At 47.3% G+C, this 24,206-nt stretch overlaps 2 protein-coding genes across 3 annotated transcripts in view; one reads left to right on the forward strand and one right to left on the reverse strand.

Moving 5' to 3' along the window:
* Nucleotides 1-24,206, reverse strand: part of LOC139582982 (centrosomal protein of 85 kDa-like) — a 71,619-nt gene that overhangs the window by 12,054 nt on the left and 35,359 nt on the right. For both annotated transcript variants that reach the window (XM_071413542.1, XM_071413541.1), the window contains exons 4-11: nt 9,301-9,386; nt 6,517-6,634; nt 6,108-6,335; nt 3,425-3,577; nt 2,402-2,556; nt 2,151-2,268; nt 2,006-2,056; nt 1,674-1,781 (exon numbers count right to left, since the gene is read on the reverse strand). In XM_071413542.1, coding sequence (XP_071269643.1) covers nt 1,674-1,781; nt 2,006-2,056; nt 2,151-2,268; nt 2,402-2,556; nt 3,425-3,577; nt 6,108-6,335; nt 6,517-6,634; nt 9,301-9,386 — 1,017 coding nt within the window. The remainder of the gene's footprint in view (nt 1-1,673; nt 1,782-2,005; nt 2,057-2,150; nt 2,269-2,401; nt 2,557-3,424; nt 3,578-6,107; nt 6,336-6,516; nt 6,635-9,300; nt 9,387-24,206) is intronic.
* LOC139582983 (phospholamban-like) lies at nt 16,849-20,785 on the forward strand. Its single transcript, XM_071413544.1, has 2 exons — nt 16,849-17,048; nt 20,441-20,785. The coding sequence occupies exon 2, from the start codon at nt 20,624-20,626 to the stop codon at nt 20,783-20,785; it is 162 nt and encodes a 53-aa protein (XP_071269645.1). The 5' UTR covers nt 16,849-17,048; nt 20,441-20,623.

Below are 24,206 nucleotides of genomic sequence, written 5' to 3' on the forward strand. Positions count from 1 at the left end.
AATTTGATTTGATAAAAACGTTTTTGTTTTTATCATAACATGACAGCCGCACTATTATTTCTAAACAGAAATGGATTTGTCCATTAAGGCTCCAGAGATTGTATTTTTGGATGAAACTGAATTTGAGAGAGAAATGCTGAAGAAGTGAGAACTGCCGCTGGCAGGCGGTGTCTAAAGCTGAGTGTGCGTGCGTGTGTGTGTACATTTGTGTGTGTTACACTCCTTTGTAACCTGTGAGGATCATTAACACTTGCACAGCCTCTCATTGGTTCTGCTTTGAAACAAAATAGTTCAAATAGACACTTTAAAATGAGTCTCTCCAAATGTCTCAAAGAACACCATGTAGTTTGGAATAATAATCACCATCCCTCAACAGGATAATGAGGCGTCATAGTAACACAAACACCCACAGAGGGGGCAGAAAGTTGTTGCAGGTGCAAAGTCATTTTAGGACCGATTATCCAAGATCCTGCTCTTCCAAGATGGAGGCCGTTTCACCACAAAAAAAACTCTCTCTCTTTCATCTCAGTTTCACACCCAAAGGCGCTTACCACTTGTTGATGCCTGGAGTCAAATCTCCCTCCTCCCCAGTCATTCTTTCTACACGCTGCTGGGGACATAGTGTGCAGCTTAAGACCCAGCCTCCACAGAGCAGTGGAGTTAAAACCACCCATACTAGACACACCACACAGACTCATCTCATCTTGTCATATCTCACCGTCCCCGCGCCGACAGCCCTTTGAGTAGTCAGAGCCAGGCAATACTCCATCCCCTCACCCTCCACCCTCCTCTCCCTCCCTCCCTCCCTCCCTCTCTCTCTCTCTCCAAACCAGCGACCTCGCTTTGTGGGAGCCGAGCCGGGGAATCTTCCAGCTGATAATTGCCTCTTGTGTCCCTGTCAGTGGGATAATGTATGATGCTGCGGCGCCAGCCACGTGTGTGCTCTCTAGCTCTCCTCTCTCCTCTGTACAGGAGACACACATGTGTGCTCTCTAGCTCTCCTCTCTCCTCTGTACAGGAGACACACATGTGTTCCCACCCTCTTCTGCCCGCCTGGCTGTCACATGCATGAATTCAGACCTTTCAGCGCCGGGCTCGTCCTCACCTTGAGACGGGCGGGGGAGGTGAAGAATGACACCATGAATTCTAATAGGGTGTGTGTGGTAGTGGTGGGAGCTGGAGGGGCCATATTGGGTTATTCATGACTTGGCTGCTATGAAAAGATCTGAGGACAAAAAGGGTCACTAGAGGAACATAATGGGGGTGAATGGACCTCTCCATCACCAGCTAAACCTGGGACAGAGCTACTGTCTGACAGGATGTGTGTGTGTGTGTGTGTGTGTGAGAGATACTCCAATCTACCCTTGGTTCTAACATGCGTTCTTTGTCCTGATCTTGTCCTCATTCTGATTGTGCCCACATTCTTAGACAGGAGTAGACGATTAAAAGGCCCACTGTGAACTGATTTTGATCAGATCTTATAAGTGTAAACTTATAGTAAACGATCAGGACCAGACCAGGACGCGTGTTAGCGGAGGGTATAAACGGGGCTAAAGAAATGTCCGCTCATTGTTTGCTGCTCCCGAGAACAATTCTACTTTGCGACGTGTACACATTTGTAGTTAGTGTTTTAGGAGAGGCTGCGCGGGGCTCATCAGCGAGGGTCTGGTTACCTGGTGGAGGGTGTAGGAGAACGCATCCAGGTCCTCGTCCTTCTCCTGCAGCTGTTGCTGGAGCTCTTGGGAGAGACATCGCTCCTTCTGCAGCCTCTGCTCTACAGCCTGCAGCAGAACAATAAGACAGCCATCACATGAAACGCCCACTATGCTGTACGATGCACGGATGACAGTGATGACTGATCGTCAGCCTCTTCTTAAACATTATCATCATCACCCACTCGCAGACACACTCAAGGACAGACACACAACATGACAACTACTAGACGACAATAGCACCTGATTGAAGCATACTGTTGACCCAAATTCAGTCTAATAATAGGGCTTACCGTCAGCTCAAGGGTCAGTTTTTCTATCTGGCTCTTCTGATTGTCTATCAGCTGAAAAAGACCAGAGCGGAATCGTAAACATCTGGTAGCTGTCAAGACTCAGCACTCTGAATGACCCTGTGTGTGTGTGCATTCGGCGTCTGACCTTGCTGGTGGTGGCTTGTTGTTCCTGTAGTCTTGCGTTCTCTACCTCCAGCTGCTTTAGGTCCAGCATGGGGAGCCGGACCCCGTCCTCAAGACACTGCTCCACCTTTTCCTGCAGGCTGGGGGAACCAGAGAGACACAACGTTAGGGCACTGTCTGTCATCAGCACAACCACAGCTAACCAGCTCTGTTTTAATCGCACTGTGACAATTAAAAACATGTTGCAATTGTATTTCTATTCCTTGGCCATACCTCTGCACAGCAGCCACCAGCTCCTTCTCCCTCTTGCACTGGGTCTCAATCAGGTCCTCTTTCTCCTGCAGCACGGTGCGGCCTTCCTCCAGGTTTTTCTCCAGACGAGCCACTGTGTCCTGCAAGCCCTGGGCCTTCCCCTGACCCTCCTCCAGCTGATAAACACACACAGCACATGAACATAACATTAGGACTGTACACACACAAACAGGCAAACACAACTAGATAAGACTCACCAAACCATACACACCAGTTTAGTGCACACAAACCCACACTATGAAATTTACATTGACTTAATTGTCTGGTTCTTATTGACCTCTGGTGGTAAAATGGTGTATTACACGATTACCATTACCAAATTGAATCTCATTAATTGTCTTGAAGAAAATTACACAAAGCAGGTTGACGATGATTTAATTATCATTACAGTTCAGATAGACAGGGCAAACACAATAGGAGACATATTAACTTAAGGTTGATCAGAGGTTATTAACAGACACTTGCTGTTAATTGACAGTATGAACTCCCCTGCCTCCTCCTCTTTCCCCTCTAGCACTACCATTAATGCAGCCTGAAATGGCTGATCTAATCATGTCTAATGGGATTAAAGAGCTGTAATGAAGAGACGCCTCCGCTCCATTACCAGGTGTTACTGTAGCTTATCACTGAGACGCTAGCTAGCAGAGATGCTAGCTGGGGCTCACTATCTGGCCATGCTAGAGGGGGCAGACATAAGGAGCTTTCTGACCAGTGACCACAAATCCAATTTCAACCAATAACCTTAACCTTTAACCCTCACCCTCACCTGGCCTTTAAGCTAAATCTTAACCCTAAAACTAAATCAAGACCATACAGGCTAGCTTATGTACTTTCTCATCATTTTTGGGGTATTCTCTAACATGGCCATCAAATGACTAAGAAGCATAGCAGAGATTCTAGCAGAGATTCTAGCAAAGATTCTAGCGGAGATGCGAGGCAAACGAGACCCCCTGAGGTGATCCTGTGGCTGGACAGGGTCTCTACCTGCTGGGCCTGGGTCTGGACCTCATCCAGGGAAGGCAGGTCAGCCAGGTACTTCTCCAGGGTCTCTATCCTCTGCTGCTTCTCCTGGTTCTGCTCACTCTCCCGCTGACACTTCTTCTTCAGGCTGTTGATGTAGCGGTCCCGCGTCTTCATCTGGAGGGCAGGATAGAGGGTTGATTACATACATTAGGGTTAGGGTTGTGGCTAGGTTAAGTGTTCCAGGGGTGTACACATCAAGCTAGAGTTAGGGTTGTGGATGAGGCTGGGGTTAGGGTTGATCCGGGGTGTAGACATGAAGCTAGGGTTAGGGTTAGGGTTGAGGCTGGGGTAAATCAAATCAAATTGTATTAGTCACATGCGCCGAATACAACCTTACAGTGAAATGCTTACTTACGAGCCCCTAACCGACAGTGGAGTTTCAAAAAATAAAGAATAAGAGATAAAAGTAACAAGTAATTAAAGAGGAGCAGTAAAAAATAACAATATATACAGGGGGGGTGCCGGTACAGAGTCGATGTGCGGGGGCACCGGTTAGTTGAGGTAGTATGTACAAGTAGGTAGAGTTAATTAAAGTGACTATGCATAGATGACAACAGAGAGTGACAGTGGTGTGGAGAGGGGAGGGGGGCAATGTGAATAGTCTGGGTAGCTATTTGATTAGATGTTCAGGAGTCTTATGGCTTGGGGGTAGAAGCTGTTGAGAAGCCTCTTGGACCTAGACTTGGCGCTCCGGTACCGCTTGCCGTGTAGTAGCAGAGAGAACAGTCTATGACTAGGGTGGCTGAAGTCTTTGATAATTTTCAGGGCCTTCCTCTGACACCGCCTGGTATAGAGGTCCTGGATGGCAGGAAGCTTGGCCCCAGTGATGTACTGGACCGTACGCACTACCCTCTGTAGTGCCTTGCGGTCGGAGGCCGAGCAGTTGCCATACCAGGCAGTGATGCAACCAGTCAGGATGCTCTCGATGGTGCAGCTGTAGAACCTTTTGAGGATGTGAGGACCCATGCCAAATCTTTTCAGTCTCCTGAGGGGGAATAGGTTTTGTCATGCCCGCTTCATGACTGACACAGTGTTCTTGGACCATGTTAGTTTGTTGGTGATGTGGACACCAAGGAACTTGAAGCTCTCAACCTGCTCCACTGCAGCCCCGTCGATGAGAATGGGGGCGTGCTCAGTCCTCTTTTTCTTGTAGTCCACAATCATCTCCATTGTCTTGATCACGCTGAGGGAGAGGTTGTTGTCCTGGCACCACACGGCCAGGTCTCTGACCTCCTCCCTATAGGCTGTCTCGTTGTTGTTGGTGATCAGGCCTACCACTGCTGTGTCATAGGCAAATATAATGATGGTGTTGGAGTCGTGCCTGGCCGTGCAGTCATTAGTGAACAGGGAGTACAGGAGGGGGCTGAGCACGCACCCCTGAGGGGCCCCTGTGTTGAATCAGCGTGGCGGATGTGTTGTTACCTACCCTTACCACCTGGGGGCGGCCCGTCAGGAAGTCCAGGATCCAGTTGCAGAGGGAGGTGTTTAGTCCCAGGGTCCTTAGCTTATTGATGAGCTTTGAGTGCACTATGGTGTTGTACGCTGAGCTGTAGTCAATGAATAGCATTCTCACATAGGTGTTCCTTTTGTCCAGGTGGGAAAGGGCAGTGTGGAGTGCAATAGAGATTGCATCATCTGTGGATCTGTTGGGGCGGTATGCAAATTGGAGTGGGTCTAGGGTTTCTGGGATAATGGTGTTGATGTGAGCCATGACCAGCCTTTCAAAGCACTTCATGGCTACAGACGTGAGTGCTACGGGTCGGTATTCATTAGGCAGGTTACCTTAGTGTTCTTGGGCACAGGCACTATGGTGGTCTGCTTAAAACATGTTGGTATTACAGACTTGGACAGGGAGAGGTTGAAAATGTCAGTGAAGACACTTGCTAGTTGGTCAGCGAATGCTCACAGTACACGTCCTGGTAATCCGTCTGGCCCCGCGGCCTTGTGAATGTTGACCTGTCTAAAGGTCTTACTCACATCGGCTGCGGAGAGCGTGATCACACAGTCTTCCAGAACAGCTGGTGCTCTCATGCATGTTTCAGTGTTATTTGATCCGGGGTATTGATATGAAGCTAGGGTTAGGGTTGGGGTTGTGGCTGAGGCTGGGATTAGGGTTGATCTGGGGTATAGACATGAAGCTAGGGTTAGGGTTGTGGCTGATCCGGGGTGTAGACATGAAGCTAGGGTTAGGGTTGTGGCTGAGGTTAGGGTTGATCCGGGGTGTAGATATGAAACTAGGGTTAGGGTTGTGGTTGAGGCTGGGGTTAGGGTTGATCCGGGGTGTAGACATGAAGCTAGGGTTAGGGTTAGGCTGGGGTTAGGGTTGATCCGGGGTGTAGACATGAAGCTAGGGTTAGGGTTGGGCTGGGGTTAGGGTTGATCCGGGGTGTAGACATGAAACTAGTGTTAGGGTTAGGGTTAAGCTGGGGTTAGGGTTGGTCTGGGGTGTGGACATGAAACTAGGGTTAGAGTTGTGGTTGAGGCTGGGGTTAGGGCTGATCCGGGGTGTAGACATGAAGCTAGGGTTAGGGTTGTGGCTGAGGCTGGGGTTAGGGTTGATCCGGGGTGTAGACATGAAACTAGGGTAAGGGTTGTGGCTGAGGCTGGGGTTAGGGTTGATCTGTGTAATATGCCCATTGCCCACCTTCTCCTCCAGCTTCTTGATGTCCTCTGTGTATTTCTGGGTGTTCTGTTTGAGGAACTCGTTGAGGTGGATGACCTCCAGCTCTGCAGCGGCCAGCTTACGGCCCAGCTCCCCGTTGTCACAGCACAGAGGGCTCATCCTGTCTGGGACCTGGGGCTGGGGCTGGGGGTGGGGCTGCAGATGGAGCTGGGGGTGTGACTGAGCCACTGGACTGTCATATGGAGACTCCTGGGTAAATAGAGGAGGATAGACATGAGTTGTCAGTCTTTTAAAGAGTTCCAGATATGTCAACAAATGGCAAAGCTTCAGACAAAGCTTAAAAATGTTAACACATGGCCAGTTGTGTATAACAGTATACTGTACTAAGTCAGACAGTTGAGCTGTTACTGTATAGGTGAGGCTTTATTACCTTAGCTTTGAGTAGATAGGGGTCGTCACAGCGCCCCTTCTGGCTCTGGAGGACCTGTTGCGCTTTCAGCTCGTTCTCCCTGATCCGAGCATGGAGCTGTAGGATCTGCTGCTTCTGTCTGGAAAACACACATCCGACATAGAATGGCAGCAATACACCACAATGTATAGCAGAAGCAGCTATACTGGTATCCAGGTAATACTTACACGTAAAAAAACTAGGTACACATTAAAATATGCAATGGTCACACAGTGCCACCTCTCTCCATTATGAATATTAGACAGGCTGGCAGTAATACAGAAAAACACAGCCAACAGGCCAATCAATGTGGAGCATATAGGACCATATATAATAATAGTATATAATAAGGCAGTTTGACTCAGTGTAAATCACTTAAATCTAATATTTCTCTCTTGTGAAGGGTGGGCCAGCTGGCTACATGCTATCCCGATGAGGCAAGCACACTTTCCTCCCCTAAACCCCGCCCTGAAAAAAAGTCACATTTATAATCAGCTCCTAAATACCTGTGTCTCTTTGCTTTGACATTTTCTGCCTTTCAGCAAAATAAAATGGGAGCGTTGATAAATGCTACCGGATCGAGATAGGAATACTAAACGCTTGGTGATTAGGTTTGCTTTCGACTGCCACCTGGTGGTGAAATTTGCCCGTTTTCTCATTCATTTGAGTCACAATTGATGGAGACATTCAATAACGAGGCACACAATTGAGAAAGCCCTCACCTTAACACCAGCCTGCTGCTAACTCAACTCATGAAGTTTCATAACGTTAGGAAACTGTTCATCCCATATCTAACAGCATGTTGTCGTATTCACAATAACACCAGTTGGCCAGGATATTGAGTGTGCTAGATTGATCTCTCCAGTTCAAAGCGGGTCCGGCCTTTAATGTCATACCAGTTCACGTGTCGATGTGGCAGGGTAGTGTCTGTGTGCTGTGTGTCTCCTCTGTTTCTCTGCCTGTATTTCCTGCAGTAACCTCAGGGTGGGTGTGTGGATGGGTGACCCTGTGCTGTCCACTCCCCTCCCCTGGCACTGCCCAGCTTGTCCTGTCAGCGCCAGCCTGCCACTCTGAAAGGGGACACCTCGGACGCGTGTGGCCGACATGCCGCCACACGGACATCTGCTCAAGGTCATTGAAAAGTGTGTGTGTATGTGTGTGTGTATGCCTCGGCTGGGTTGACAGTACCAGTGTGTGTGTGTATGTGTGTGTGTGTGCATGCCTCGGCTGGGTTGACAGTGACAGTGTGTGTGTGTGTGTGTATGTGTGTGTGCATGCCTCGGCTGGGTTGACAGTGACAGTGTGTGTGTGTGTGTGTGTGTGTGTGTATTGTGTACATGCCTCGGCTGGGTTGACAGTGTGTGTGTGTGTGTGTGTGTGTGTGAACATGCCTCGGCTGGGTTGACAGTGACAGTGTGTGTGTGTATGTGTGTGTACATGCCTCGGCTGGGTTGACAGTGACAGCGTGTGTGTGTGTGTACATGCCTCGGCTGGGTTGACAGTGACAGTGTGTGTTTGTATGTGTGTACATGCCTCGGCTGGGTTGACAGTGACAGTGTGTGTGTGTGTGTTTGTATGTGTGTGTACATGCCTCGGCTGGGTTGACAGTGTGTGTGTGTATGTGCATGCCTCGGCTGGGTTGACAATGTGTGTGTGTATGTGTGTGTACATGCCTCGGCTGGGTTGACAGTGACAGTGTGTGTGTGTATGTGTGTGTACATGCCTCGGCTGGGTTGACAGTGACAGTGTGTATGTGTGTGTACATGCCTCGGCTGTGTTGACAGTGACAGTGTGTATGTGTGTGTACATGCCTCGGCTGTGTTGACAGTGACAGTGTGTATGTGTGTATACATGCCTCGGCTGGGTTGACAGTGACAGTGTGTATGTGTGTGTACATGCCTCGGCTGTGTTGACAGTGACAGTGTGTATGTGTGTATACATGCCTCGGCTGGGTTGACAGTGACAGTGTGTGTGTGTGTGTACATGCCTCGGCTGGGTTGACAGTGACAGTGTGTGTGTGTGTGTGTGTGTGTGTGTGTGTGTGTGTGTGTGTGTGTGTGTGTGTGTGTGTGTGTGTGTGTGTGTGTGTGTGTGTACATGCCTCGGCTGGGTGGGCAGTGACAGTGTGTGTGTGTGTGTACATGCCTCGGCTGGGTTGACAGTGACAGTGTGTGTGTGTGTGTGTGTGTGTGTGTGTGTGTGTGTGTGGGTGTGTGTGTGTGTGTGTGTGTGTGTGTGTGTGTGTGTGTGTGTGTACATGCCTCGGCTGGGTTGACAGTGACAGTGTGTGTGTGTGTGTGTGTGTGTGTGTGTACATGCCTCGGCTGGGTTGACAGTGACAGTGTGTGTGTGTGTATGTGTGTGTGTGTGCATGCCTCGGCTGGGTTGACAGTGACAGTGTGTGGCCCATAGAAATGAATAAAGGATGTCAAAGACTGAGAGACTGCAGTGCTCTAACTGTCCACCGGGCAATAGCAACCAGAAGGGACACTCACGGAATGTTCTTTCCTTCCAATGTGACGAACAGAGTCAGACACCGTGCTGGAATATAATGAGGTACATACTGACTCAGTCCGACTGTGTACATTTGCTGCTCAGAAGCCTTGGTCCAATATAATAATGTTAAGATTCAGATGTGTTTCTCCTAGAATAGTTTTGGTGTTTTTTTCCCTCCAGCCTCAATGAATTCCCCTGCTTGGCCCAATGACTCACTACTGCACCTCTGCTGGTTTTAAACGCCCCTGTCCTCTGCCGTGCATTTCTGACCTGTCAATCTCCAGCTCTCTCTGTCGCAGAAGGCCCTCTTTGATCTTCACCAGCGTGTTCACAGGAAGGGAGGCTCCGCCCAGCATCTGCACAGGAAACACACACATCGGTCAGCACACTTAACATCTACTCAACAAGCAGATCCACATCGTTTGTCATCGTCGTCATTATCTTCATTATAATCAAACTAAAGATTTAACAAAGAGACACCATAATGCCATTTCACATTTATAACCTAAATGTAGTCCCTATACAAAGACATGAGCCACAGCTTATCTGCAAGCGCTGGGCCTTCACACATTCCAACAGTATATCCTTTATAGCCCTCCTCTATACAGGAGTGTGGGTAGGGTGTCATGGACGGGGCGTTTGGGCGGGCGTCTCTTCAACATTGCATCAGTGAGTGACTAATCTCCTATAGCATAACAAGGTCTCTGTGCCAGATGGCTGGGCTGCTGCAGGGCCCCTGGTAAGAAGCTGTCACAGGGATCACGATATGGGTCAGGTATGTCCTCACTATCTACTACTGCAGGGGCACAGGGCACAGGGGCACAGGGCAGAGACAGACATATCACGTTCAGTAGGCATGAAATAGAAAATCATTTGAATCGGAAAGATGAAAATGGGTGTTCCTATTGGACAAATTCAGTTACTGAACACATCCCGTACTATTATAATCTGGTCTCAGTCTCCATAAGATTGAAGGTTAGGAGCTTGCAACATCTAAGTCTTTATTTCTATACTCTCAAACCATATCTGAAACCCTGAAGAATCCCATAGGTATTCTAATATGGTGGACGGGACAGTGTGTCTACAACAGACTTCAGGCTTAGTCACGGGTGGTATGGTGGTGCTATGGCGCTATGTGCACAAACAATGCACACCAATCATATGGATCCTGGACACAAGAGCCATTACCACATACTGCGTTCTGCTTATCTGATGCGTGTAACCCCTCGGTTATTGTCTGTTCATTTTTTCTTCTTCTCCAGTGACAGTCGGACTTTGAGTTGCCCTGCCTGCCACCAGGTTAAAAATACCTCTCCTATTAATGCCCTAGATATCTCTAGCCCTGGTAAAAGGACCCACTCCTGTGAGGCTTTGCCCCCCCCCCCCCCCCCACATGCCCTGATAGGAACCAGGGTAGGAAGACATCACAGGAGATTGGTGGCACCTTAATTGGGGAGGACGGGCTCGTGGTAATGGCTGGAGGGGAAATCAGTGGAATGGTATCAGATACATCAAACACATGGTTTGATGCCATTCCATTCGCTCCGTTCCAGCCATTATTATGAGCCGTCCTCCCCTGAGCAGCCTCCACTGGCAGACATCCATCCGTCCCTGACTCCAGATCCACTTCACATAGCTTAGCCTATTTTTAACAAACCATTGTGTGACTGTGGCCACAGCAGCGGGCAGAAACAAGCAGAGACGTGTCCACTGTATCCTGGTAAGATAAGCTAGTACACATGGGCTCTCAGAACTCAGCAGATAGGAGATATTACAAAAGGGCCCCAATAAAAAGGTAGGGACACTGCTGTACTGACAACAAACAAGCTGGAGGGAAACATGGGGAGTTTCCACAACACTGTATGAGGAGGCCAAGCCAGGACAGGCCAGGGTAAGACAGGATAGGCCAGTGGGGCCCACAGGGACTGGCCTGAATTCTGGATCCCACTGCTGGCTTCGGCCCTCTCATCACAATATCACCACACATGATGGTTTATGTGTTTTTCTGCAGAGGAAACGGAGGGAAGCTCCGACTCTCTTTTGTTTTAGGCTGGTCTAAACCCAACCTAAATAGCGAGCATGACAAACTGAGGAGGTGTCGCCTGTGTAGAGGACACTCAGTGTGTCTCTGGGGACGGCAGAGCACCAAACTGCCACTACAGCCTTCAGGGAGCAGGAACACCACCCAGGGAGCGGAAGTCAGCATGAAAAAATCATGAAAATGACGGTCAAGTTTGTGCATTAGTATGTGCTAAAAATGAAATGGCATTGTACGCTGGAGGCCTTTCTCTGGGAATCAATGGTGAAAGAGAGGCTGTCCACTTGCCTGCCAAGTTTATAGAAAGAGAAAGACAGAGCGAGCGAGAGAGAGAGAGTATGTTAAGAGAAGGTGGGTGGGGTGCAGTTAGTTTGTCGCCATGCAGTCGGAGGCTCTTGGGCTGGGGGGGATTTACTTTAACATTAGGGATGAATGGCTGATCTGGGGCATAGCTGTCCCCACCAGCTGATAGCAAAGCCCAACACAAAGCAACACCCAGCGCCCTCTGACTGAGGTCATGGCCATGGGCGCAGCAGGGGTGATGTTATCACTGCATGCCTGCTAACCCCGCACCACACACTCTTTCTTCATTGGTTTAATACCAGAGGAAGCCTACTCCCAGCACCAGGCCCTAGACCCAGTATCAGGCTCCCTCACGTTGTCACTAGACCTAGAGCAGGAGCATACTGTATATCTCCGGTTGTCCGGCAACAGGTTTTTCAGTGTTCCACCTAATGACCATATTGTCGCTTTCTTCCTCCACACAGTCATTTCAACCAATTACAGTTGAAATGCAGTAACAGCAACAGCTGCTCCCAGACAGACCCAGACATTACACTGTGCTGCTGCCTGCTGAACTCTGCCAAACGACAAGACAGTTTCATTTAGATGCCTGGGGAGCTGGGTTTATTCATCTGTACCACACAGGAAGATGGAAACACGCACACACCCACACACAGGCATGCACACACCAAACTAACGAACCAGAAACCGAATCATCTTTTATAATGTGTCCCACATACGCCAGTGTATTTCAAGTTCAAAGCATTCTTACTGGGAGGTGGTCTTTAATCCTGTCAAAAGACTATCTTCCTGGCAGAGCTTATTACTTAAAGTAACTGTCCTGTGTTTCCCGATTTTTATGAAATATGACCTATAATTGGTTACAATATGAGTGAAATAGTTTTCCTTTAAAAAGTTTTCAATTAAGTATGTTAAAAAGCAGCTTTTCTTTGTTGGAATGGTGTGGGCGTATACCAGTCGTTAAAAATATTAACGCGAGTAGACCGCTGATTGGCCAGGACATCGTCCTCTAGGCCGCTGATTGGCCAGCTCATCCTCCTCAAAAGTATGACATCATACTCTATCAGGAAATAGCAAGCATTTTTGAAACGGTCTGTTTGAGATGCAAGTTTGAGGCGGGGTGTTTTTCTTCCATTTTATGCTTTGACAAATAGGAGTATAGGATGAGTCAACAACATTATTTGGGTATGAGTTAACAAAATATGAACTTCTGAAAGTGAGATTTTCACTGGACAGTTAATTTAAAGGATCAGATCAGATTACAGCAACAAACGGTCTGTTTGCTGCTGTAGGTAAATCTATTAGGCCCACTGGTCAAAGGTGCTATTGGCTAGTTAGCATAGCGAGGCTTGAGTTACATGTAACGGCTATGACCCAGGTTAGCCCTGAAGTGGACTTGCTAGCTTGTTAGCACCTACTGCTACTACATCTCACTAGCTAGATTTACAAAATCTCTCACTAGCTTTCTCACACTTCTACTAGGCCTACATATTATGTACTGTAGTCCTGGATTTAGCCATACAATCTTTAATTGCATCCATTTAAATTGAGTAGAATTTGTAAAATTGTCAAATTTCCCAACAGAAACGGCCTAGCCTGTCTCTCTCCACTCTCTCCATCACCAGACGAGGTCAGCATTTGGCTTTGGGCCTGGTTTCAGCTGCATCTATGTTACCAATTAAAATGAACCTGGCACATTGGGAACAACAAAACTTTGTTCCCAATGAATTCTTGTGGAGATGCCTGACTAAATGACACCTGGGAGCCAAGCAGGCTAATAACTGTAGCTCGCTCTGTCCATCTCTCTGTCTCACTGCTGGAGAGGAGGTCGTCTAGGAGCGCCCTGGAGACTTGACAGGCAGGCAGGCTGACTCATTATACTGTAGTATGGTGGGGCAATATGGAGGAGAGAGACAAGCCATATTCTCTCTCTCTCTCTCTCTCTCTCTCCCTATTTACCTCTTTCTGAGTCTCTCTCTCTCTCTTTCTCTCTTTACCTCTTTCTGAGTCTCTCTCTCTCTCTCTATCCCCTGGCTACTGCCGTGGCGAGGCGAGCGCCACTCTATCACATAGCACAGCTAATCTGCTGCCAATTCCTAGAACGTTATCGCCCCTGCCGCCCTCCTTCCAGGGCCCTCCAGTGCAGACACCCCAGCTTTCAGCACTCTCTCCCAGCCTTGCACACTGACACACACCTCCCCCTCCACCTCTCCTACCCTAATGGGGATACATTGGGACTGCCGTGATCTGAGCATTGCAAATGCATTAGACTTTACCTTTACATTTGTATTTTTAAATGTTTTATTTAACCTTTATTTAACTAGGCAAGTCAGCTAAGAACAAATTCTTATTTACAATGACGGCCAACCAGAAGAAGCCTCCTGCGGGGGACGGGGGCTGGAATTATAAATAAAAATATAGGACAAAACACACATCACAACAAGAGAGACACCACAACACTACATAAAGAGAGACCTAAGATAACAACATAGCATGGCAGCAACACATGAAAACACAGCATGGCAGCAACACATGAAAACACAGCATGGTAGCAACACAACATGGCAGCAGCACAAAACATGTCACAAACATTATTGTGCACAGACAACAGCACAAAGGGCAAGAAGGTAGAGACAACAATACATCACGCGAAGCAGCCACAACTGTCAGTAAGAGTGTCCATGATTGAGACTTTGAATGAAGAGATGGAGATAAAACTGTCCAGTTTGAGTGTTTTTTGCAGCTCGTTCCAGTCACTAGCTGCAGCGAACTGAAAAGACGAGCGACCCAGGGATGTGTGTGCTTTGGGGACCTTTAACAGAATGTGACTGGCAGAACGGGTGTTGTATGTGGAGGATGAGAGCTGCAGTAGGTATCTCAGATAGGTGGGAGTGAGGTCTAAGAGGGTTTCATTAATAAGCAGTGGGTCTTGCGACGGGTATACATTCGGGGTGTACATCTAAGAAATGAAGGTGTGTCTGCAGATACACCATATTCTGACTTTGACTTAATTCCATCATAATTCCACCACATTTATTCAGCGAGCGCAAGGGACCCACCTCTACCAAGCCTGTTACGCACCTTCATAAAGGGAAGTCTGAATACCAACTACTGAGAAGTGCTTAGGAAAGGCGTCATTTCCTAAGTCGGAATCGGGCCCTTAAAGCATAGAGCATGGCCTTGACACACATACAGCCAGAGGACACGCCAGCTGCAGCTCACCGTGGCCCGCCCTGGCCCTTAGTACCTGCCTCTCTCTGTGTAAGCATACACATGGCTGCTATATGCACTGAACACAGGTTTCCAACTAACCCCAAAGCCCACAGAAGGCCACAGTTAACGAGAGACCCATGCTGTGCTTAGACTTTAATGAACTAGCTAAACAACATCAACAGCTTCCATTATAGATGTGGCTGGTTGGAGATCTCTCTCTCTCTCTCTCTCTCTCTCTCTCTCTCTCTCTCTCTCTCTCTCTCTCTCTCTCTCTCTCTCTCTCTCTCTCTCTCTCTCTCTCTCTCTCTCTCTCTCTCTCTCTCTCTCTCTCTCTCTCTCTCTCTCTCTCTCTCTCTCATTATGAGCATTGAAGAAGTTCTCTCTCATGTAATGGATACGGAGCAGATTTTTTTTTATACATTTTTTTATTTCACCAGGTAGGCTAGTTGAGAACAAGTTCTCATTTGCAACTGCGACCTGGCCAAGATAAAGCAAAGCAGTGCGACAAAAACAACAACACAGAGTTACTTTACCTAGCAGAGACTTGTAGATGACCTGGAGCCAGTGAGTTTGGCAGCAAGTATGAAGCGAGGGCCAGCCAACGAGAGCATACAGGTCACAGTGGTGGGTAGTATATGGGGCTTTGGGGACAAAACGGATGGCACTGTGATAGACTGCATCCAATTTGTTGAGTAGAGTGTTGGAGACTATTTTGTAAATGACATCGCCGAAGTCAAGGATCGGTAGGATGGTCAGTTTTACGAGGGTATGTTTGGCAGCATGAGTAAGGGATGCTTTGTTGCGAAATAGGAAGCCGATTCTAGATTTAATTTTGGATTGGAGATGTTTAATGTGAGTCTGGAAGGAGAGTTTACAGTCTAACCAGACACCTAGGTATTTGTAGTTGTCCACATATTCTAAGTCAGAACCGTCCAGAGTAGTGATGCTGGACAGGCGGGCAGGTGCAGGCAGCGAATGGTTGAAGAGCATGCATTTAGTTTTACTTGCATTTAAGAGCAGTTGGAGGCCCCGGAAGGAGAGTTGTATGGCATTGAAGCTCGTCTGGAGGTTAGTTAACACAGTGTCCAACGAAGGGCCAGAGGTATACAGAATGGTGTTGTCTGCGTAGAGGTGGATCAAAGAATCACCAGCAGCGAGAGCGACATCGTTGATGTAAACAGATGATGATGAGAGGGTTTGGGAGAATGCCGTGCAGAGACACAGTAGGTATAAATGGAGTGTGTGTATGAATGCATGTACTGTATGTGTGTATGTATGTGTGTGTGTGTGTATGTGTGTGTGTGTGGAGAGTACAATCGGTAAACAGCGCAAATGCGTAATGCTTTATTAAACCTCTAATGAAGGGCACCGACCGCTGGCATCCGACACCTGTGTGGGCATACCTGTGCCACCGCAGGAGGGGGTGCCAGGTGTTCCAAGAACAGTACCACCCAAGCCAGAGAAAAAAGGGACAAAGCATGTCGTCCCAACTTCGTTCGCCCCCCCGTCGCCCTTCCTCCTTCTTCAAAGCAACGGCCATATAAAAAATGCACTATTCTGAGCTTGTTTTGATCGAGTCAAGACCCAGCTAAACGCTCCTTTTAAGGAAGAGCGGAGGGCCGAAAAGGCACGATTTGTTTCTGTTTTGGGGCTGAAAACTGTGCAGGAAAGATTTTCAGATTCAGAGCCCCTGGAGAGATTGATGACCACTCTGTTTCCTCTGATACAGTCAGGAACACAGAGAGGACTGACTGCATGAAACGGCAATAGACAGTCCAAACAAACAGAGTCTATGCGGGTTAGGAAGCACACACACAACGGAAGCCAGAAAAGCTGAAAGGGAACAAACTCTCAATAAGACACAAGTAAGCGACGTGGCTGAGGATTGATTCAATCTCGGAAACTCTCCTGAGAGAGAAAAGAAGCACAGCAACCACAACATTGTGCTTTTTCAGCTGTGGCTGCGCATCACTTTCATGACTGACAATCAGCCTGTGTTTGCCATTTCAGAATGACTAAGTATGACCTGATAGAGACAGTGAAGACACACAGGTCAAACTCCTCAGGGTTCAGATGGTTTAGGTCCTCCAGCAGAGGGAAAGAGAGACCCTGTTCAGAACGAGTGGTACTAGCCAGGTGAGAGAGGGGAGGCCGCTCTGCCCATCCGTGCCCTCCTCTTCCAAAATGGAAGGATAAACAGACCACATAGCAGCGATGCCACTCCCCCAGGCAGCTACATCCCTCTCTCCCCCTCTCTCTCCCTTCCCTCTCTCTTCTCTACTCTCCGCCCATCTGCTTTTCCTCCCATAAACAAGGTGACATAGTGTAGAGTGCTGCCAGAGAACCTCCTCGCCTGCTGCTGCTGCTGAATCCACAGCCTTTCTCCCAGCCTCCTCACCAGACGGTCTGTGACCTCCAGATCAACATCTATCCATCCATCTATCCGTCCATTCCACTGGAGCAGGTAAGTGCACAGGCCTGACGAGAATGACAACTTAAGTGCTGTAAAGAAAGCAATATTGTAATATTGTTCCAGCTATACGATGATATCGACATTACCTTGAAACTCATTTCTGCGGGGCTCCAAAGAATTCCCTAAGTATAATTTATTCACAAGGTCAAGCACTAATAGTTCAAACGGATAAGACTCACAGAATACTTAAGCAACTGTATTTGTCTCTCAAGCATTGATTGATCTTGCAATACGCAATAGTGTTGTCATGAAGGCTATATCCTGAGACAAAGGTATCCTGACGTTTAGGATGTAGTACTGAACTTAACTGTCCTACTGTAAACAAACAGAGCAGCGCGCACACACACACACACACACACACACACACACACACACACACACACACACACACACACACACACACACACACACACACACACACACACACACACACACACACACACACACACACACACATCAGCGGCTAGCCGTGACCTATCCACAACACACACATTTGCATCTGGCAAAGGCCTGGAATTTGCATTGATTGAAATGAGCAGACAGGACACAAAGGGAGTCTGTAGACAGGGAAAGGTTACTGCCAAACAACCAACCAACACTAGAGGAGAGAACTGGAAATCACATGGGTTTATCATGAAAATGGCCCTCTCTAGCTTGCCTCAGTGCAGTGAATCTACCGGTAATCATTTCTCATATTCCTTGTAATCCTATATTTCAATACCAGGTGGAAGAGGCTGTTATGAAGATACATTTTGTTTGAATAGAACAGACATTTTGTGGTTGTCAACTGACCATTGTTCACACTGCTATGTGTACCGTAATTGGGACTGTATAACATTTCACGTATGCCCTCTCCTGGGCCACACAACCAAAGCAATGCCCACAGCTCCCTGTGCATCGCTGTGTGATGCCATCATGGAAAGTTCAGTGCTGGGGGCCAAGCCCATTGAAAGCTTTCCTCCCTCTCCCTCCAGATGACTCATTTTCACAGGAACTACGCCAAGAGAGCAGAAAAAATAAATAAAACGAACATTATTGGCCTGTGAACGCTTCTGCCAGGTTTCAGAAGGATTTCCTTCTTAGGTTCGATTCGATTTCATGTTCAGCTTTGTTTTTCACCCACTGGCTCCGTCGCTCCATGTGGACTCTTTCATGGAGAGGAATGGCGGGTTTGGGTTTACAATCCAAACAACGTCCCCATAGGGTTTCAATAACAGCCTCTATTAGTTTGTCATTTCATCCTGCTGTGTCCTTGGCCTCCCCTTCAGAATGCCCTTGTAAGGGTGGGTGAATCCAGGGGGCAGTGAATGAGTAGACGGTGACATGTTTAGTAGTGCCAGGGGAGAGGCTATTATTAATGAACTTATCATATCCCCTTGTCCTGACATGAGGAGAACAACTCCTGACCACCCCAGAGTTGAAGGCTTGGGGGCATTTGGTGTTGACATGCCGCTTGATTGCCACTCATCGCTGAAGGCATGGCGCGTTAAGCAAACCCATGTGTCATGTGACCAGGGTGAGGGAGGTATGTTTGTGCCAGCCTGGGCTCCGACGTCATTCACTAGTAACCCCTCTTACCCAGAACCCTCCAGTTCCTTTTAGGCTGGGGGGATCCTGTGATCTTCTTGGAACACCGGGGTATAGCCTAGCGTTCCTCTCAACCACAATGGAACGTAAAACAACACGACTCAAAACATGTAGAAAGATAATGATCTCTTAGCAGAGATGTATTAGATGCTATAGTGGACAGAAGAAAGGCCCTTAATCCTCACAGACTCATTATCAGGACTCTAGCGAGATTCCTCCGATTCTACATCCTAACCCATTAAATCCGCACGCTCTCCTACACCCAACCCATGCTTTGCACGCGCACTTCCCCTCCCTCCACACTGGTGGTGTTCACGAGGTCAGGTCAGAGGGATGTTTAAAGAGGGGTTTAGGTTTGGCTAGTGTCGAAATGGACTCCACCTCTTTGAGATAGCCAAAGGTCAGCCCTAAGAATACCCGCTGGCACATAGCTGGAGCCGGGCAGATAACTGCTGTCAGCAGGTCTTCAGCGGGCCTGGCCGCCTCCTCGCCTTGCATCTCCCTCCCCTCTACTCTGGAGCAGGCCATGGGTAGTCTGACTCAGAGAGGCAGGGAACCAGCAGGGACCAGGGGCAAAGCTGGGAGAGTGACCCACAGATCCTCACCTTTCCTGGGCATGCCTGTCACTGAGGAGCCCCTGAGGGGAGAGAGGATTCTGGAAGAAGAGATAAGGCCTGTGCGGACGGACTAGAGAGAAGTAGGGCTGCTCTGACGATCACAATCCAGTGTGTATATTCTCGACACAAAATGGAGGACAGCTTTAGCCACAGTAATATCTCCAACAGCACCCTCACCGTCACTGAGATTAGAGGTGGTTTGAATGGCTTCATCTCCAGTTAGAAGTGTTCTGCGTTCCGATAAGGCGTGTCATCTCCAGCAGGTTTTTCCTTCCATATTCTGCCAGAGGGAATGCGGTGGAGCCAAATAGGACACACCACGTACAGCACCTACTCACTTCCATGTTGGAGTTGTCAAAGACCCAGCAGGGAAGTGGGCTATTAATTTATATGATGTCTAAAGCTGTCACAGTACATAGAAAACACACATTCCACATAAAATCATCGAGCTAAAGCATCGCATCCTTCAAGAACCCTGACAATATTCTAGTATTAAAATTAACCAAAATATACAAAAAAACAAGTAACATACACCATGAATACCAAACTGCCACCATCCAGGGTACAAACATCTCTTCAAACCTAGCTTCCGACTCACAACTTATGAACCCCATTGAGAGAAAAGTACAAAACCGGTTTCCTTTTTAGAAAACATTGCGGTGCGTCCTTCACAGAATAAGCCCAGATAAGATCGGCCAAATCCAGTCAGCCATTTATAGAGAGGAATGAATTATGGGAGACGACAGGAGGTTGGAGTCCATTTTATTATCATTCCATTATCCTCCCCTCTCTGTTGTTTTGACCTTGAGAGGAGGGCAGAGCAGTACAAACACGTGACACTAGAGAGCAGACTCAGTGGGGATAGGAGATCTGTGATTGATTATAAGGCCTGAGGTTATGGGGCCCCAAAGTGAGTGACGTTTGATTATATAGATTAAAAAATGATGTTGTATTGTAACATACACTGGATAGCTGCAGTGAAATGTGTTGTTTTACAGGGTCAGCCGTACTGTTGGGCATGAAGGGGATGGGTGGGGTATCTTGCCCTCCAGTTGAACCAATTGTTAATGAAACTGAATGTGACTGAAAATGTTATTCTGACTCCGTTAACAGTATTTCTTTGTCTGTGTTTTCTGCATGCTCACTGACTCCACTTTCTCTGCTGCTCCCTCCCCCCAGCGCAGCTCCTCCAGACCCCTGGGCCCTGGGACCACTTCTCTCACCTCCCTCCGTCACCGCCCCGCCACCACTCTCCATCCTCTGCACCACCCCTCTGTCCACCTGTCCTAGAGTACGCTCTCGCCCCTCACTGCCTAGCGCCCAACCCCACAGAGCCCGCCCCAAGCCCCAGCCAGCCCCAGCATGGATAAGGTGCAGCACACGATGCGCTCGGCCATCCGCAGAGCCTCCATGGCGGTGGACGTGCCCCCCCAGGCCAGGCAGAATATGCAGGAGCTCTTTGTCAACTTCAGCCTCATCCTCATCTGCCTGCTGCTCATCTACATCATCGTGTTGTTGATGTGAGGGCCGAGGGGGGGGCCGGGAGGGGCCAGGTGCCACACTACAGCCCAACAGGGCCATGCACTCTTCAAGAGGGCCAGACAATGAAAGGGGAGAGGAGGGGAGGGGATTGGGTGGCAAACATGGAGATTATCTTAATATTTTGTAAAATGGTTTTGAATTTGCAGGAATTAGTGTAGGATAAGATCAGATATACTGTTTTGTAGAGTCTAATAATTCTGCATGATTTATTTTAATGACTTATACAATCAGACACTATAATACTATAAAGTTGCAGTGTGAGAGTTGCAATAGAAGATTGTTGTTCCCAGATGCAGTATACACTCCCCTACATATTTATTTGCACAGTGAAGCTAAAGTAACAGGGGCATAAATATCCTACCCCACCAAAGAAAATGCTAATGAGAGGCTAGCATGTTTTGGCGGCATGATCTTTGTCCATCTGTTACTTTCTCAATCATCATTGTTCACGATTCATTCGTGATTATCCGTAACCGTGGTAGCACCCGCACGTTAATGTAGAAGTGTTCAGAAACATATTCTATTGTTATTCACGATACAAGGGACTCCAAAATGACACAATAAATGATTTACCAATCATTGAGCGCACCATCATCCGAAACACTACTAAAACAAACTGCAAATGCATCCAACGAGTTTGTAGAGTCACAAGCATGATGTGGTCATTGCGTGCCAGGAATATGGGACCAAACACTAAACTTTGGACTAAATTGAATACACTATTCTAAGAGTAGAGGAGTTAACCCCCATGTCCTGTCTGAATTCCCAATCTGGCCCTTATACAGTACCATCACAGTCACCTAATTATCCCCGGTTTACAATTGGCTCATTCATCCCCCCTCCTCTCCCCTGTCACTATTCCCCAGGTCGTTGCTGTAAATGAGAACGTGTTCTCAGTCAACTGACCTGCTAAAATAAGGGTTCAAATACTTATGACACCTTCAAATGCGGGGGGACTAGACACATAAAGTGCTTTCATTTCTAAACGGTAAACAGATATGTAGGAAAATACCCTGAAATAAAAAGGGGACATTCTGTACTGTCGCCTGATAAAACTTTTGACCTCAAATCCAAAATGCTGGAGTATAGAGCCAAATTAAACCTTTTAGCCTCACTGTCCAAACAAATACGTAGGGAAGTGTACGTTAAAGTTGTGTGCACACGTGTCACCCTCCTGTACGTCTGTCATCCCTCACAGTGACTCTTAACCTACAGCCCCCTACTGCCACCTGGCTATACTGACACACTACAGTGCACTGCTGAAATAAACTTACTGACAATGTTAACCCAAGGGAATCTGATTTGTATATATGTGTGTGTGTGTGTGTGTGTGGGTGTGTGGTATGTGTGTGTGTGTGTGTGTGTGTGTGTGTGTGTGTGTGTGTGTGTGTGTGTGGTATGTGTGTGTGTGTGTGTGTGTGTGTGTGTGTGTGTGTGTGTGTGTGTGTGTGTGTGCGTGTGTGTGTGATCATATGTGTGTCTGCGTGAACCAGTCTCTCACTGGGCCCCTGTTTTCCCCTCTCAGACCTCTGTAGCTGAACCAACAACCACCACAGCTTCAGTGAGGGCTAAGCAGGGAGATGTAATCTGCATCCATCCAATCATCCATCCATCACTAGCCTTCCTGAGGAACCTTCCAGAAGACCCCCCCCCCCCGAACTGAAGAGCTTTGACCAGAAATTGATCACTCTGCCTGGGGTATCTGCAGCCTGAACCCAGCCTCTCCATGTCGAGTGTCATCATGGATCTGGTCAACAACCGCGGCCTCAACCTGATGCTCAACTTCCTGCTCATCGTCATCGTGTTGCTCCTCATGCTTGTCCTGGTCAAGCTCATGTAACCGCTGACCTCTGACATCATGGCTTACAGTAGTTAGGTTGAGCAATTCCAGTCCCCAAGGGCCACAGAGTCTGATGGGAGTCCCTCTACCTCTGATTTGATCATATAAATACACCATGGCTTCGACTAATTACTATTCAACAGTTGTTCATCCACAGCATCAAATCACTGAATAAAGGCTGCGAACCTGCTGGATTAGAATCCAAGATCTTGAGCTTTTGGAAAGAAGAAAAGTCTGGGATTCCATGAGATCGTAACACGAGACGGCAAGATTCAAAATATGACAGGAGGATGAAGCTCCATCCACCGATGGTAGAGAATGTAAAAAATGTTGGCATGGGAGAATCAATAGCATGCCCTGCTTCTGTTTAGCTGACCTCCCCCTAGTGGTAGAATCACCTAACTGCACCACATTTCATTCTGGCCAATGGTTTATTTTTAAGTATGCCATTCAGCAGACACTTTTATCCAAAGTGACTAACAGTCATGCGTGCATACATTTTACGTATGGGTTTATATGAGCCATAGAGAACAAGCTCTTTAAAGCTTTTACACTCACAGTCAGACTATTCAAAGCTATTAAGACCAAAGCACAGAACACGAATGATGCCACTGACAAATGAAATGGAACTGAAAATGATTAAAGCTGCAATATGTTGGGTGACCCTACACAATTCACATAGAAATGTGCGTTATAGATCTGTCATTCTGATTGAAAGCTAATCTAATCTGTTGTATGTGTGCTATTTCTATGCTTCCCATTTTTTTGTCTTTTACTTTCTTTTTCAGCTACAAACGGCTGAAAATACAATATTTTTGGTTATGGAAAATATATTTCACAGCGGTTTAGACAATACAATGATTCTCTACACTATACTTTCTTGTTTGCCACATAAACTGAAATTAGGCAAACTAGTATGCGATATTTAAAGGCCCAGTGTATTCAAAAACGTGAATTTCCTGTTTTATATATATATTTCCACACTATGAGGTTGGAATAATACTGTAATATTGTGAAAATGATAATGCCCTAGAGCTGTTTGAAAGGATTGCCTAAAATTTCTGCCTGTTTTGGTTGGATGGAGTTTTGGCCTTCTATGGTGACATCACGATGCGGTAAATTAGATAATAGACCAATGAGAAAGAAGAGTTCCAAACGGCTCTGAAAATAACAGCTCATTTTCAGTTTCCCCCTCCCCACTCAGACCACTCCCAGACAGTCACAGCAAAATTCTTGCTTGAGAAATTGCCCTTTGCTAAGAAGCAATTTTTTAACCATTTTAAATGAAAACAATCACAAGTTAGATAGATAAAAACAGCTGCATATGACCTTTAAAGTTATCAGTCCTTTGTGGTGTGATATAATCTCTTGCACTCACAGAGTAACTGTTGAGTTAGGCCGTCCCTTTGGAGACGGTTTGCTTTTCATCTTTTTGTGTCCAGTTGCTTTTGAGCACAGTATGAGTTTTAGCATATTCACAGCACATTCTTCACTCAATAAAAATGGGTATGTAAGTGTAAACTGTTCGGTGAGAGATATAATATTGTTATTGCGATATCCTAA

Source organism: Salvelinus alpinus, chromosome 8, assembly GCF_045679555.1.
Source record: "Salvelinus alpinus chromosome 8, SLU_Salpinus.1, whole genome shotgun sequence".
Taxonomy (NCBI): Eukaryota; Metazoa; Chordata; class Actinopteri; order Salmoniformes; family Salmonidae; genus Salvelinus; species Salvelinus alpinus.